The sequence below is a fragment of the Nuphar pumila genome, chromosome 2, assembly GCF_984573655.1.
Source record: "Nuphar pumila chromosome 2, dmNupPumi1.hap1.1, whole genome shotgun sequence".
Taxonomy (NCBI): Eukaryota; Viridiplantae; Streptophyta; class Magnoliopsida; order Nymphaeales; family Nymphaeaceae; genus Nuphar; species Nuphar pumila.
Window position 1 is genome coordinate 106,380,218 of NC_143250.1, and position 14,007 is coordinate 106,394,224.

General features: G+C 36.5%; 1 protein-coding gene across 2 annotated transcripts in view; it reads right to left on the minus strand.

Annotated features, from left to right (window-relative positions):
- LOC149846582 (uncharacterized) overlaps positions 1-14,007 on the minus strand; it is an 81,376-nt gene that overhangs the window by 52,765 nt on the left and 14,604 nt on the right. For both annotated transcript variants that reach the window (XM_089996431.1, XM_089996432.1), the window contains exons 3-4: positions 1,812-2,235; positions 83-418 (exon numbers count right to left, since the gene is read on the minus strand). In XM_089996431.1, the coding sequence (XP_089852557.1) occupies positions 83-418; positions 1,812-2,235 (760 nt within the window). The remainder of the gene's footprint in view (positions 1-82; positions 419-1,811; positions 2,236-14,007) is intronic.

Consider the following 14,007-nt stretch of genomic DNA (forward strand, 5'->3'; position numbering starts at 1 on the left):
AAACAACAATGAACGGAACAAGCGTGCATAGTAATTCTCAATCCATAGTAAATTTCCATTAAACATGTTAAAAATAGTAGACCTGCCTACACAGCTTCATAGACGCAGCAGATAAAGCCCGGATAGCATGAGCATACATTTTCCTAATGTCAGATGTTTTAAATCTTGAAAATTCACTTTGACAAGCACGCAGAAACTCTTTCCACAGATTGCAGCTACTGGGATGCTGTGTCAGTATCATCTCCCATCTTTCAACAAGGACTGAACTGCTGTCCCGATTTCTATAAGCCATCATCAGACAAAGCAATAGTTCTTCATTATCTGGATTCAGCTCAACAGCCTTTTCCAAAACACTAATTTTTTTTTCAAGTGCTTGAACACGAGCTGCCTTGGTTGACTGCATATCAGCAATCTTGTCCTGAATATCAACAACAAGAGAAATGCACATCAACACACAGCAAGCAGAAATAATAATTCCCAGAAGAGAAAGTAAATAAATCAAGGCTCTGTTGGAAACTGGTAGTTGCATGGAGTTTATGCATTTGGAAAAGTGGTAGCTACCACCCTCTAGGAGGTGGTAGTTACCAAATCCAGGATTTGGTGCAAATACAAAGGGGGGATGCTCTCACTTCCTTTCCCAAACGCATAAACTCCCATCCCAGGTGCCACTTTTCAAACACCCAACACCAAAGTAGTTTGACCAAGTTTTTACAAAATGCATAAAAACCCATCCCAGAGCCTAAATCAATTTCATGGTAATTGGAAAACTGAGAAAGCCTCAGTACAGAGAATAAGGCCAATTTGAAAGAGAAATTAATGGCACCATGACTTGCAGAAACAAACCAACCAACCACCCCCTCCCCCCATTACACCTCAAGCCAAAAGGTTAACTGAATTTCAACTTTGACTTGAATGGTCTGTCTGAATGCTCCAGGTGCTTCAGAATAGTTTGGAAATAACTACTCTTTTTTTGTATTAATTCAACTAATGTTAAAATGGTGCCTTGCAAATGAAGGTAAAAGATTTTTCCAATTTACACATTATGGTACATATATTCTCCAGACAGAGAAATCACTGTCTTTTGGTCTTGAAGCTAACAAAATACAAAAGCAAATATTCATCATCAGGTTGACCTTATGGATACTAGCCAGCATTTTTAGCCAAAGAACACCTCTTTGTATTCATTTTTCTTCACTTGATACCCAACTAAGACAAGAAAATTCTCCAATTTAAAGATGCATCTGCAGATAGGGTTTTCCATTCTTGTTGAGAAGAAACGTTAATTTTTGTTTGATGACTCCTTATGTGATAAAATAGAGTAATTAGGTCAAAGTTGCAGTATTTAAACAGAAGAAGCCCCAAGCACAAACATATGATAATCTGGAGCACCGCTTGTGCCATGCTTAAGTAACATTACATTTAAAATAACTAGAATTTTTGACCTATAACATTTACTATAATGAACTACAGTAATTACCATTGTTTTAGTTTATTCCTTTTATATCTTAAAATTTATACATTGTGTTTCTATTAACTTTTCATGTAATTTACCCCTTTTTCTGGTTATCAATTCATAAGTGTCTTGGATTGATGACTCATCCCAGTCACAATCACAGGGAGATTTGAGTCACAGGCTATGGCCCTTGTGAAATCAAGGTCGTTCTTTTAACATTTAAATTCATTGCAAGAAATCACCTTAATAACAAATAAGAAAGGAAACATGAACAGAACTAAAAACTAGTGTGCTGATCATTGTAATTCAGCACTATTTTAGACAAAATTCGTGAACAAACCAATAAATGCAAATGTACCTGATAATCAGCAAAAGCTATCCAAGATTTCTCATCATGTGGAAAATCCCTGATCATTTTGTTGAATTCCTTTGTTTTGCGTATCACTTGATCCTCACAGGATTCCTCGATTTCTGCATCCAGTTTTAAGCCAACGCTACTGCTTTCAGAAGTTGACAAATCAGTCAGTGGAATGAAATCTTGAGGAATTATATGGGACCTCTTTGCATGCAAAAAACGGATGTGCTTCAATTGCTTATGTCTTTCCAAAGCAGAATACTTAATAGAATAATAACGCCCTATAGATTTTGACTTGCCGTCCAAGCCATCAGCATCTCCTTCTAAGTTCAATGTTAAATCCCATTTTCTGAATGGCTTTGAAGATAGAATATGAAGATCAGATAGATTCAAGAGATCGAAACGTCTGAAACGTGGAATATCCATTCTGCAATTGCTTTCAAAAGTTAGATTTGAAATCAGACAATAAACACACTACACAATCTTTTATGAGAACATTGTTAAAGAAGGCCTATAACATATGGCTACAAGCAGGTGAAGCCAGATAACCAACAAGGGAGCAAAGAAAGAGATGCATGAACTAAAGCATCAATATCCAATATCATAGCATTTCCCTGACCAGTTCTGTTTTGCAGACAAAAGAAAAAAGCGGATATTAAGAATGAATAACAATTCTGTGAAAAGTGTAAAGTGAGGTGTATCAGAAGAGTTATGATACAGATATTGTTGTATCATACCGTGTCGTAAGATGCATAAAAAAAAATCAAAAGGAAAGCTATGAAATTAAAAATAAACAAAAAAAATTGTAGATTTTTTAATTGATCACATGCAGAGAAAATAATACATCTAAGCAAGAAACCATAATATGAAGTCTAAATATGAAAAAGAAAACAGAATATGCATAAATATGTAGCACTTAGCAAATAATACATACCATCAATAATAAACACAATCATAAGCGTCCAAGATTAAATCATTAAAAAAATGTTGGATAAGCAACAAGCCATGCCATATTATAAATAAAGTATCAACCATCGACTATTAACATCAGAAATATAATAAAGTAACTAGTATTAAGTAAACTACATAAAAAACTAAAGACTCTAAATGTATCCTACTAATCACTCTCACTAATCACAATAAATACAAAAATTCGATAGTTGGCATTTGACGTTCCCATGTTTCTCTTTTATTTTAAGTCCTACATATACCTGATAATAAGCTAAGAGATTTTTTGAAGGCTTGTGCATAGGATGAATGAGACCTTACAAAATCTTCTTTATTCAAGAAAGACTTACTAGAAGTTCAACAAAACAATGGAAAAGAATTATCCAAAAAATTTGAAACAATAAATACCAAAAGTAGTTGTATATCATGAACAGCATGTGTCATCCAATAAGTATGATACAGTACCCTATTTTGATACAGTATGATACACTCCTTTTTTCTGATACAAGGGGGTGTATCTTATCGTATGGGCCTATGGTACTACAATTAGTGTATCATATCATAAGATATAATAACAATTTTTACAACATTGTCAATAAGTCACATGGGTACCAATACATAATGGAAAGGCATTATCAATCCATGTCAAAGCATAGAACGCAACACATACGAAGAGTTTTCAAGTTAGTCATGTGGACAGGGATGATCAACTCAAGCATGATAATGTGCCATTTCTTTTCTCTCTCTCTGCTGAAAGAAGAAGAGAGGAACAACTAAGTGCACCCTCTCTTCTTCTTCTTCTTATTCTTCTTCTTCTTCTTCTAATTTTAGTTTTGCATTTACAACTCTCGGGGTATCAACCTGTAAAGAAATGGCTTTGAATACCTTAGGTTCAATAATGAACCAAGACACATGCACATGAAGTGCGAATATACCCACTAAAGGGAACAACATAAGCACATAATGTGCTAACACGTAAACCCACAAAAGGGGCAAAATGCCTATAAGGCATAAGTTAATATCATTGAAGAAAATAAGGGTGTAACACTCATTACATGGTGCAAAAGCTCCTCCAACTAATAAGAAATACAAAGGGGAAATCCCCTATTTATAAGCACAAAAAGAGACCACCTTGGGGGCTCCCAAAGGAGACGTTGGAGAGCCCCCAACGTCTCTATTGGGAGGCCCCCAATATGGTACGAAAACAAAAAATAAAAAAACAGAAAATAAAAATAAAAGAAATATTACAATGCATATTCCAATTGGAATATGCGTAAAATGACAAATTACAAGAATACCCTTGAGGGTATTTTAGGAAGAGAAAATATATATATTTATATATATATAAATAGAGATACGTATACATATATATGTATACATATCTTTATATATATATATATATATATATATAAATATATATATGTACATTTAAGGATTATATTTCAACATACATACATGTGTACGAGTACACATATTTTAACACCCCCCTCAATCTTTGCGGGGAAACGAAAAGATTGAAACAAGTCACAAGACACCAGGAGGCTCCGGTAAGGATGCAATTGAAACTTGAAAATGCCTTCCCCCAAATGCCTTCTAATGGTGAACACATTTCCCGATCCATCCAGGATACTTCTCTTTATCCTATCTCCAAGATCCTGTAGAATAACAACAAAGAATAGGTTCAATAATGAACCAATACACATGCACATGAAGTGTGAATATACCCACTAAAGGGAACAACATAAGCACATAATGTGCTAACACGTAAACCCACAAAAGGGGCAAAATGCCTATAAGGCATAAGTTAATATCATTGAAGAAAATAAGGGTGTAACACCCATTACATGGAGCAAAAGCTCCTCCAACTAATAAGAAATACAAAGGGGAAATCCCTTATTTATAAGCACAAAAAGGGACCACCTTGAGGGCTCCCGAAGGAGACGTTGGAGAGCCCTCAACGGTCACATTTGTGACCGTTGGGGGCTCCCAACGTCTCTATTGGGAGGCCCCCAATATGGTACGAAAACAAAAAATAAAAAAACAGAAAATAAAAATAAAAGAAATATTACAATGCATATTCCAATTGGAATATGCGTAAAATGACAAATTACAAGAATACCCTTGAGGGTATTTTAGGAAGAGAAAATATATATATTTATATATATATATAAAGATACGTATACATATATATGTATATGTATCTTTATATATATATATATATAAATATATATATGTACATTTAAGGATTATATTTCAACATACATAAATGTGTACGAGTACACATATTTTAACACAACCTTCTTATCATCAGAAATTCTAGATTTATCAACAATATCTACAACCAGTTTTATTTGAGATAGGATATATCCTCTAGGTGAATAAGTGATTTTTAATTTCACTAATTCTCTTTTTGTCACTCCCTGTAATGATCATATCATCAACATACAATAGAATAACAACAAAATTAGTATCTTTGACAAAAAGAGCAATGTCTGTATAACAAGATTTGTAACCCAATTTTAACATAACTTGGTTAAACCTATCATACCAAGCCTTGAGAGCTGGCTTAAGCCCATACAAAACTTTTCTTAACCGAAGAACTTTTCCTCTCTTGATCTCAAAACCAGAAAGAGGATCCATGTACACTTCCTCATTTAAGTCACCATTCAAAAAGACATTTTTAACATCAAGTTGATAGATAGGCCACCTTTTAATGGATGCAAAGACAATGAGGGTTCTAACACTAGTCCTATGAGCTACAAGAACAAAGGTCGCCTCATAATCTATTTTATACTCCTGAGCATATCCATTCACCACTAGTCTTGCCTTATATTTTTTTAAAGATCTATCCCCTTTTGTTTTGACGTTATAAACCCACCTACGACCTATAGGCTTTTTTCTTAAGGGTAAGGATTGAATTTCTCAAGTCTTGGCTTTCTCGAGTTCTCTTAACTCAAGATTCATGGCATCGATCCATCTGTTAAGATATGTACTTATATATAAACATACATTGTAAACCGAAATACCCATCAAGGGTATTTTGATCTTTTTATTGTAATAGGCGTCAACCCATTAAGGGCTGGCTACTTTTTTATTTTTTCCTTTTAAATTTTTTTTTTTGTATTTTTAACTTTTTTAGTTTTTGAGATTTTTGGGGTAGCTCCAAAGTAGTTGTTGGAGTTGCTCAGCCTTTGGGCTGCTCCCTTGTGGTCCTATTCATTATAAATAAGCCCTAAGGCCTTGTATTGTAGCATCTCTCGTAAGAGAGGAATTCCTTTCAATAACATATATATTTGACCCTTGTGTGGGTGGATTGGCTTATTCAATCAAGTGTCATACTTGATTGAAGTGTGTTATTGTGAGTCCATAAGTGACGTATTTTAGTTTTGATCTGTTTGATTACATGGTATCAGAGCTTTGGTGCTTCAAAAGCATTTTTTTAGAGGAAGGATCGTGATAACATCAAAGGGAGGATCGTGAGCTTGGCAAATACAATAAATCATGGATTGTTGCATCAGAAAGTGCACCATCTCTCAAGCAAATCTTGTATTGCATTCTCTCTCTCTCTCTCTCTCTCTCTCTCTCTCTCTTCACATTGTAAAGAAATGGAGAATGAGAGGAAAGTAATAGTCTTTTATCCGTATTTCAAATTAAGGATCATGGATGCAAAGTCTTGTTTTCTTCTAATGATTGTTTAATACAGGATCTCCAGTCCGGGGAGTCGATTGGGCGAGGCCATAGAAGAGGAGATCTCTATGTAATGAACAATCTTGAGCTATCAAAACAAAGTTTTTGAAATTTTGTGGAAAAGAAAGACATAGAAAATTGGTACAAAAGACTGAGACATCCTAGCGTGTCCAAATTACAATTGTTTCAATTTCTTACAAGTTATAAAGGAAAAGATTTTGTGTGTGAAGATTGCATTCTTGATAAAATGAAATCCTTAACATTTAGACCAAGACATTTTATATCTAAAAATCCATTTGAGTTAGTACATTCGGACGTATGGGGACCGCCTCTAGTTGTATCAAAAGGAGGTGTATCTTACTATGTTATATTTGTGGATGACTATAGTAGACACTCTTGGATTTTTTTTCTTAAACAAAAAAACAGAAGTGCTTGAGTGTTTTAAAAAATTTCATCTCTATACAAAGACTCAATTTAAAATCAATATTCAAATTTTTAGAACTGATTCCAGAAGAGAATTTGTGTCAAAAGAGTTCAAAAATTATCTTGCCCTACGAATTATTCATCAAAAATCTTGTTCATACACTCCTCAACAAAATGGACTAGCCGAAATGAAGCATAGACATTATTGAAACAACTAGAACACTTCTTATTTTAAGAAATGTTCCTAAAAGCTTTTGGTCCGAAGCCGCCCTTACGGCAGTTTATCTGATAAACAGAATGCCTTCAAAAAAATTTGAAAATGTCTCTCCGATTGAAAAATTACTTAAAACTGAAAAGGAGTCATCATATTTATGAAGGACCCGACCCGTTTTGTATATTGGATCGGATCCAGATCCAATCAACGTGTAATGTAAATTAACGTGTTATTAAGGGGTACTTTTGTACCCTAGTAATTGTATATTTACATATTAATAGAATGAGAGGCGCAACCACAACTGACTGACGCACTTTCTATGGAATCTCTCTCTCTCTCTCTCTCTCTCTCTCTCTCTCTCTCTCTCTCTCTCTCTCTCTCTACAGAGATCGAGTACTCCTTTCATGGTATCAGAGCAGCGTGACGACTGGGAGTGAAGAGTTGCCTCGGTTTCACGGTGACAGACGATCTCGGCTTTATGGTGACAAACCTCTTAGACCTCGACCTCTGTTTCACGGTGACAGACGACCTCTTGTTGGCTCGATTACTGTAGTTTTTCTTGGCTCGATTATTGTGGTTTTCCCTTTTTGTTTGAATCACGATCACAGATCCTCTGTTGTTTCGTGGGTTCTGGAAGTATTTCACGGTGACAGACGACCTCTTGTTGGCTTCACGGTGATAGATTACTGTGGTTTTTCTTTTTGAATCACGATCACAGATCCTCTGTTGTTTCGTGGGTTCTGAAAATATCTCTGCTGGTTCAACACATTATCCTCTGCTGATTCAATATATTGTTCTCTACTGTTTCGTGGGTTCCGAAACTATTTTCTTTGTTGTTTTGTGGGTTCTGAAAATATTTTCTGCTGGTTCAATACATTATCCTTCGTTGATTCAATACATTATTCTCTGCTGTTTCGTGGGATCTGAAACTATTTTCTGTTGATTCAATACATCATTCTCTGTTTTTTTTCTGATTTTTTGTTAGTCGAGCCCTCTATTCTGTTAGTCGAGTGCCCTGTTAGCTGAGCCCTCTATTCTGTTAGCCGAGGCCTGCTTCATACCTAAGTGTCAGTTTAGTTTTATTAATGGATTTTACTCATGCGCAGTCATGCCGATCCTCCAGCTTTCTCGGTCAACTAGTCTTTGAAAAACTGAATAACTCAAATTTTTTAACCTGGAAAAGACAGATCATCCCTTTTATAAAGAGTTAGGACCTCTCTGGTCATCTGGATGGATCGGTTCCTCTGCCTCCAGAATACGTTTCACAAGAAAAAGCGGACGATAAAGGAGAACAGTCTATTGTTCTTCACAGGAATCCAGAATATGTTGCTTGGATGAAGAGGGATCAATCGCTAGTGGCATACATTACTTCAACACTCTCACAAGAAGTTCTTGTTGCCCTTCCTGATGATTGTTCGTCCAAGGAACTGTGGGATAAGTTAGTTCAATCATATTCACAAATTTCTGAGGCAAGAATTATGTTTCTTAAGCGAGAGTTTCAAATGATGAGGAAAGATTCCATGTCTATTATGGAATACCTGAACAAAATGAAAGGCATCACAGATCAGTTGACTGTTGTTGGATGTCTTGTCAGTGAAAAAGATAAGGTGCAACAAACCTTGAGCGGATTGGGGCCAGAATATCATGTCATGATGACAACTCTACTGTGTTTACCAGAACTCCCAAAGTTTGAAGATCTTCGTGCGAAATTATTGCAATATGAAATGACTCTGAAAGGATCTTCTGAAGATTCTCATGGACATTCAGGAATCCAAGATGTACTAGCTACGGGAATGAGTTATGGTCGAGGACGAGGAAGTTCTTTTCGAGGAAAGGGCGGCCAAGGGAGAAATACCTATGGAGGTCGTGGTATACTTCCAACACCCAATCTGCAAGGACAGAGACCCATCCCTACCTGTTTTCTATGCAACAAGAAAGGGCACATTAAAGCAAATTGTTGGTTTAATCCTCAAAACAAAGGGAAAGCTCCACAAGCAGAGGCTAGGAAGGATGGAGAAGTTAAAGGACTTGTTGTTGGCAGCCTTGGCAGGATTGAACATGAAGCAAAATGACAAAGGCATTTGGTATGTAGACTCCGGAGCAGCTACTCATGTCAGGTGATGCAGGTAAACTCTTGACTCTTACACCTTATGTTGGTAAAAATAGCATAGTCACAGGAGATGGATCTCATCACTCAATCTCACATATTGGAAATACCATTATACCCATGTCAAAGTCCTCTCTTAAACTTCCAAGTGTCATTCATGCACCTAACATTCAAAAAAACATTGTTTTTGTCTCAAAACTCGTTGATGATGCTAATGCTTCAGTTGAATTTACTCCTTCTGTTTATGTCAAGGATCTTCGCACGAGGAAGACATTCGCTAAAGGAAAACGATGGGGCAACATGTACATCTTTCAAGAAAATCCTCCTTCCTCCATTCATTCCAACTATTCATCCTTGAAGCCACACCAACGTCAATTTTTTTATCCTGATTTTATATTTACTATTTCTGAGTATAATAAGCCAAGACTTTGGCATAGTCGTCTTGGCCATTGTGGTCGCCATTTTATTGAAAAACTTGTCTTGAATAATCTCATTCCTAAGTCCAGTCTGAGTTTAGAGGTCGATACAAAGTGTTCTAGTTGTCATTTATGTAAGAGTCATATTTTACCATTCGCTTCCATTAATAAAAGAGCTTCAAGGCCATTTGAGGTCATTTGTTCAGATGTCTGGGGTCCTGCCCCAATTACTTCTCTTTCTGGCAGTAAATACTATCTTATTTTCATTGATAGTTACTCGCGTTATACTTGGATATTTTTTATGAAGCACAAATCAGAAGTCTTTGGATTGTTCCAGAGATTTCATTCTTTTGTTCACAATCATTTTTCTGCCAACATTCTCAATTTCCAATGTGATGGAGGAGGTGAATTCTCCTCGAGTGACTTTGTTAGTTTCCTTCAACATAATGGGATAAAGAGAAAAGTGTCTTGTCCGCATACACCTCAACAAAATGGGATTGCTGAGAGGAAGCATCGACATATTGTTGAGATTGCAATGAGCATGATGCATGGGAGCAATCTCCCTGTATCATTATGGACTGAGGCTTTTCACTCCACAGTTCATGTGATAAATCGGTTGCCCATGAATATCTTAGAGAATAAGTCAACATATTTTTCTCTATTTGGCACACAACCTGATTATCATGAATTACGTGTGTTTGGGTCTGTTTGTTATGTTCACATTGACAGCTCACAAAGGCACAAGTTCCAAGATAAAGCCTTAAAATGCAGGTTTATAGGATATGCAGAAGACTACAAAGGGTACAGGTGCTATGATCCCTTGAGCAAGCGTGTCAAAATATCAAGGAATGTAGTTTTCGATGAAATGAACCTTGATGATCAGACTGCTAATTCAACCCTTCACACTGATAACTCAAGCCCCAACGTTGAGGTATATTATCCCTGGTTAAATTCAGAACTCTTTTCCAATGGTAGAGTAGACTGTTCGGCAAATTGCTGTCAGAAGGAAACACATGAGGAATCAACCAATGAAACTCAAACGGAAGAGACTGTTACACATGACTTGGAGCCAACAAGATATAAGGGTATTGTGTACACCCGGCGAGAGAAAGAGCCCCCATTCATTTCTTCTACAAGTACGGACCCATCTGATCCCGCTTCACAGATGATGGATATCAGAAGATCCTCACGGATTCGACATCCGCTTGACAGATGGGTAAGCTATAAAAAAATTTATTGGATTTTCAGTTGTTTTTTACAACCATAAGTAAAGAGGATGAGCCCCTCGTGTTCTATCAAGCTGCGGGCTCTAGAAGATGAGTAGAAGCAATGAATGAAGAAATGGAGGCATTACATGAATGTGGGACATGGGAGATTGTACCTAGACCACTAAACAGAAATGTTGTTGGGTCCAAATGGGTGTACAAGATAAAGTATAAGCCAGATGGCAGCATCGAAAGGTACAAGGCTAGACTTGTAGCCAAGGGATTCACACAAGAGGAAGGACTAGACTTCGATAAAACTTTCAGTCTTGTAGTTAAAATGGGGACCATTCGCATTGTGTTGAGTCTATCCATTAGACATGGATGGACATTGAGTCAGCTAGATGTTAAAAATGCATTTATGCACGGGGATTTAAAGGAGGAGGTATACATGGAACAACCCACTGGATATGCAGAACAAGACGCCAAAAAATATGTATGCAAGTTAAAGAGAGCACTCTATGGTTTGAAACAAGCTTCTCGTTCCTGGTTCGACAGTTTTTCGCTAGAGATATAAAGGCATGGCTTCTCTCGGTCCCTTCTAGATCACTCATTATTTATTCACAATGAACACAGTGTCACTACCCTTCTACTAATATATGTAGATGACATCATCATCACAGGGAACTATAAAAGTCACATTGAGCGAGTGAAGAAGTTATTAAATCAGATATTTAAGATGAAAGATTTGGGAGAGTTGCGATATTTTCTTGGGGTAGAAGTTGATAAAAGAAATGATACACTCACCCTTACTCAACACAAATACACATTGGACATTCTCAGCAGAGCGGGCATGACAGATTGTAAGCCGTTGACAACTCCAAGTGTCATCCATCAGAAACTGAGTTCAAAGGAAAGGGATATATATGAAGATCCCACCAAGTATCGCAGCTTAGTTGGCATGTTGCAATACCTGACTTTTACTAGACCTGATATAGTATACTCGGTTAACCAGGTATCCCAGTTCATGCATGAACCTCGTATGTCACACATGGAGGCGGTCAAACGTATACTTCGTTACCTGAAGGGTACAGTTGGTGATGGACTGGTATACAAGAAAAGAGAATTAGATCCAAGTGGGGGCCATGAGGTCGTTATTTATGCTGATGCTGATTGGGCGGGTGATCCAGATGAGCGGCGATCAATATCCGGTTATTGCAGCTTTATTGGACCAAACTTAGTATCCTGGAGTAGTAGAAAACAAAAGGCGGTTGCTAGGTCAAGCACTGAGGCTGAATACAGATCAATGGTTGCTGCCACGACTGAGGCTACGTGGATAAGACATCTCCTGACAGAAATGGGAGAACCGATTGCTCGGTCACTACTATTGTGTTACAATCAAAGTGCCATCAACATGTCCTTCAATCCCATCCACCACAGTCGAGCAAAGCATATGGAAATAGATCAACATTTTATTCGGAAAAAGGTTTAAGATAAAGAGATTGAATCCATGTATGTGCCGACTGAAGAACAAGTTGCTGGCATTCTTACTAAAGGGTTGACAAAGGACAGGTTTTGGTTTATGAAAGGCAAGTTGTTCATGGTTCAGGAGCATGCACAACTTGAGGGAGGCTGAAAAGGAGTCATCACATTTATGCAGGACCCGACCCTTTTTGTATATTGGATCGGATCCAGATCCAATCAACGTGTAATGTAAATTAACGTGTTATTAAGGGGTACTTCTGTACCCTAGTAATTGTATATTTACATATTAAAATAATAAGAGGCGCAGCCACAACTGACCGACGCACTTTCTATGGAATCTCTCTCTCTCTCTCTCTCTCATGACAAGCCTATACAGAGATCGAGTACTCCCTTCTTTCAAAAACATCACCCGATTATAATAGGTTAAGAGTCTTTGGATGTAAATGTTTTGTCCTTACTAATAAAAATGACAAACTTCCCTCAAAAGTTATCTTTTATGTCTTCTTAGGCTATGCCAAAAACCAAAAGTATATAGATGTTATGACATTGAAAGAAACAAATTGTATGTTTCATGAAATGTGACGTTTCTTGAAAAAGAAAATGGTTTCAACAAAGAAAAAATCTAAGAGAGTTGTGATTATTCATTTTTTTTATCTTGTCAATGAACATGAAACATGTATTCACGATGTGCATGAGAGTGAACATGAAAACACTCATGAAAATATAGATAAAGGTCTTAGTAATGAAGACATATCTTATGATAATATACACACCTATAGTCGACGTACATAAGACTATCCACCCTGTGCTTTGGAAAGATATTTACAAAATCAAGATATGGATTCTTCTAGTATATAAGAATTTCAAAAGCTCCTAGTAGGTTTGTATCATATGATTCTTTTGAACCAAGGTATAGATCATGTCTTATAGCCATACATTCATATATAGAACCAACATCCTACTACGAAGCCAAAAATCATCTAGAGTGGGTTAAGACAATAAATAATGAATTAGAAGCATTAGAAAAAGCAAAAACTTGAGAAACCAAACATTACCTAAAGGTAGGAAAGCTATAGGATGTAGATGGGTCTAGAAGGTTAAAACTAAATGGGATGGAACATTAGAAACATATAAAGCCAGGCTAGTAGCCAAGGGACACAATCAAGAATATGGGATAGATTATGACGAGACAATTGCTCTCGTCGCCCGAATGACCACGGTTAGAACCTTGATTTCTATAACCTCAATTAAAAAATGGTTAATCTTTCAAATGGATGTCAAAAATGACTTTTTAAATGGTAACCTGGATGAAGAAGAGTACATGGATCCTCCACCAGGTTTAAGTTTAGCACATGAAAAATTTATTCGATTACGCAAAGCCTTATATGGTTTGAAACAAGCCCCCAAAGCTTGGTATAATAAATTCAATAGTGTGATAACACAACTCATTTTAAATCTTGTTATACTGACTATGCATTGTTTGTTAAGTCTTCTAATACAGAAATGGTGATATTACTACTCTACGTAGATGACATGATTATCACAGGAAGTGATAAGCAGGGAGTAAATCAAATAAAAAATGTCCTTAAAGAAAACTTTGAAATGATAGATCTGTGAAATTGTCTACGAAGAGACAATACGCATACAAGCATAAATACTTTATAAAAGAAGTGCACGAAAGCACTCTCACAACACTTGAACAAAATACGCAAAAAGC